Here is a 2,456-nt window from a genome sequence, read left to right on the forward strand (position 1 = left end):
AGTTAGATATCAGATCTGATTAAGACATGCATTTTTTAAGTTTTTATGTTAGTAATAAAATTTGAACTCACGACCTTATAAATTATAAGTCGATTTTTTTTTTTGGGTTGTATATCTCACAATATCTTTAAATTATTTTGAATTTAAAACTAATTTTTAACGAGATCGGAAGCATCAATATGAATTAACTTTTTACTAAATGGATAAACTCTCATAGGCGTATAAACAATACTTTTTAGTTCTCACATGGCTGCGCTGAAGCTAGCATTCCATTTTAACTAGACATCTATAAAGAATAAAAGCGCATTAAATAATCTATTATAAAATAAAAATTTGGGAAACCTAATGAAGTGTCAGATGACTCCTGATCATCGAGATATTACATTCCATAAATACCCATTTTTTTGTTAAAAATGCGTTATCCAGATTTATAAAATACTTTATTTGACAGTCACAAAAGTATGTAATGATAAAGTAAATAAAACTAAAAAAAATAAAATATTTGAATTTAGTTTTCCTTTTCCTTAATAAAAAAAAGAAGGGTGATATCCCCCTTCTATTAAAGCCTCCCCTGTTTGATGGGTGACCTGCGAGGGGAACCCAGAGAGAAATGGAGCTTACACAAGTTGGTTTTCTGGAAGAGTTACTCGCTTCAAGAAGAGGAGACCCATGGAATACTATGTCCTCTGGCTTGAATGAACTCTTCTCTTCTACCTCTTGGAGTTTTGACTCTTTCGATGACAACCTTTCAGCTTTATCTACCTTCAATCCTCCATTTTCTGCACTACCAGCTCCATTTATAGACCCCAGACTTGAATATAATTCCTACCCATTTCTTGATGGCTTCACAGGGAACACTGTTGACTCTGCACCACCACTTCAAGCTCATGAAGATGAAGAGCTTGCCTTTCTGGGTTTTGAGAATCACAGTTCTGAGGAAGGAAATACCAACAATAATGCCAGTAATTGCTGCAAAATCGAAGAACAGGTCATGGAAGCTCCAGTTATCAGCATGGGTGTGTGTTGTGGGGAGAAGAAGCCCAAATTGAAGAGGCTAGAAGGGCAGCCTTCCAAGAATCTCATGGCAGAAAGAAGAAGAAGAAAGCGCCTCAATGATCGCTTGTCCATGCTAAGATCAATCGTCCCCAAGATCAGCAAGGTGACTCCCAAAACCTATCTCTTTTAAACCCGTAATCTTAAAGCTTGATTTACTGTCAAATCTTTTGGACTGACTTGGGAATATGAACATTGCCAGATGGACAGGACATCTATTCTTGGAGACACCATAGATTACATGAAGGAGCTTCTGGAAAAGATAAGCAAGTTGCAGGAAGAAATGGAGAAGGAGGGTGAAAATAATCAGTTGAACTTCATGGGCATTTCCAAGGAGGCGAAGCCAAATGAAGTAACGGTGAGAAATTCCCCTAAGGTATATACCCCTAAGATTAATGGATTATAATGATACCCAGTTCCTGAATTAACATATTTGTACCTTAATGTTTTCGCAGTTTGAGGTTGAGCGGAGAGACCAGGACACGAGGATAAATATCTGCTGTGCCACAAAGCCTGGATTACTACTCTCTACAGTGAATACCTTGGAAGCGTTAGGTCTTGAGATTCAACAATGTGTGATAAGTGGCTTCAACGATTTCACAATGCAAGCATCTTGCTCAGAGGTTGGTTCATGCTTAATCTTCATATACTAATACAATGTTGAAATTGGATGAATCTTGTACTCACAACATGGTCTTCTCATGATGTCAGGTGGCTGAGCAGAGAACTTGTATTGGCTCTGAAGAGATTAAGGAAGCACTGTTCAGAAATGCAGGTTACGGTGGGAGATGCCTGTAGAAAGAAGCTAAGAATTAGCTGTAACAATTTGCAAATTGTGTAAAAGAAGCAATTTTTTTCTCCCTTTTAGTCTGTTTCTTCTAAGTTTTGGATTCAACGAATTAGGGAAGTAGAAGTTCCAATATAATCTTTCTGCAGAATAAAGTTAAGTTGATCGCTTCATTTTGGATCTGGATTGCCTTGAAGCAGTTAAAACTTAAGACAGCACAATCTGATTTTAGCCTCATGGGTTAGATTCATTTTCCTTCACCATGGAAGTTAGGTTCAACAAAAATAAGTCTCTGCATAAAGTGTTTCCCTGAGATATGAATGGAATGCATCTGTAAATTCAAACATCAAAGCGAGCTTTTGGCTCATTATCTCCATTTCTCTTACTCCTAACTCCAACTCTACCAACATGATTGCCTTCAACTGTCAATCATTCACGAATTATTATTAAGTGAATGAAGAAATGTGTGAGAAGCTGTGATAATCTTTCATTAAGATGAAACTTGGCTATTGAAACCCTCAACTGCGTCCATGCTGTGTGAGGGATTCAGGCACCGAAAGAGATAGGTTTCGTTGTACAAAAGACCGTTGCTTTCTCTTCAGAGTTCAGACTTTGG

The 2,456-nt window shown here is 37.3% G+C and overlaps 1 protein-coding gene across 2 annotated transcripts; it reads left to right on the plus strand.

Annotated features, from left to right (window-relative positions):
- Positions 1-598: 598 nt before the first annotated feature.
- Positions 599-2,184, plus strand: LOC114714084 (transcription factor bHLH93-like). Of its 2 annotated transcripts, none has more exons than XM_028898776.1 (4): positions 599-1,159; positions 1,256-1,429; positions 1,509-1,676; positions 1,765-2,184. In XM_028898776.1, the coding sequence occupies exons 1-4, from the start codon at positions 611-613 to the stop codon at positions 1,849-1,851; spliced, it is 978 nt and encodes a 325-aa protein (XP_028754609.1). In that variant the 5' UTR covers positions 599-610; the 3' UTR covers positions 1,852-2,184. The 2 variants fall into 2 exon arrangements, with proteins under 2 accessions (XP_028754609.1, XP_028754610.1); XM_028898777.1 differs by having other exon boundaries at positions 1,256-1,411.
- The last annotated feature ends 272 nt before the right edge of the window (positions 2,185-2,456 follow it).

Source organism: Neltuma alba, unplaced genomic scaffold (genome assembly GCF_004799145.2).
Source record: "Neltuma alba isolate B1F8T4 unplaced genomic scaffold, ASM479914v2 tig00011485_pilon, whole genome shotgun sequence".
Lineage (NCBI taxonomy): Eukaryota > Viridiplantae > Streptophyta > Magnoliopsida > Fabales > Fabaceae > Neltuma > Neltuma alba.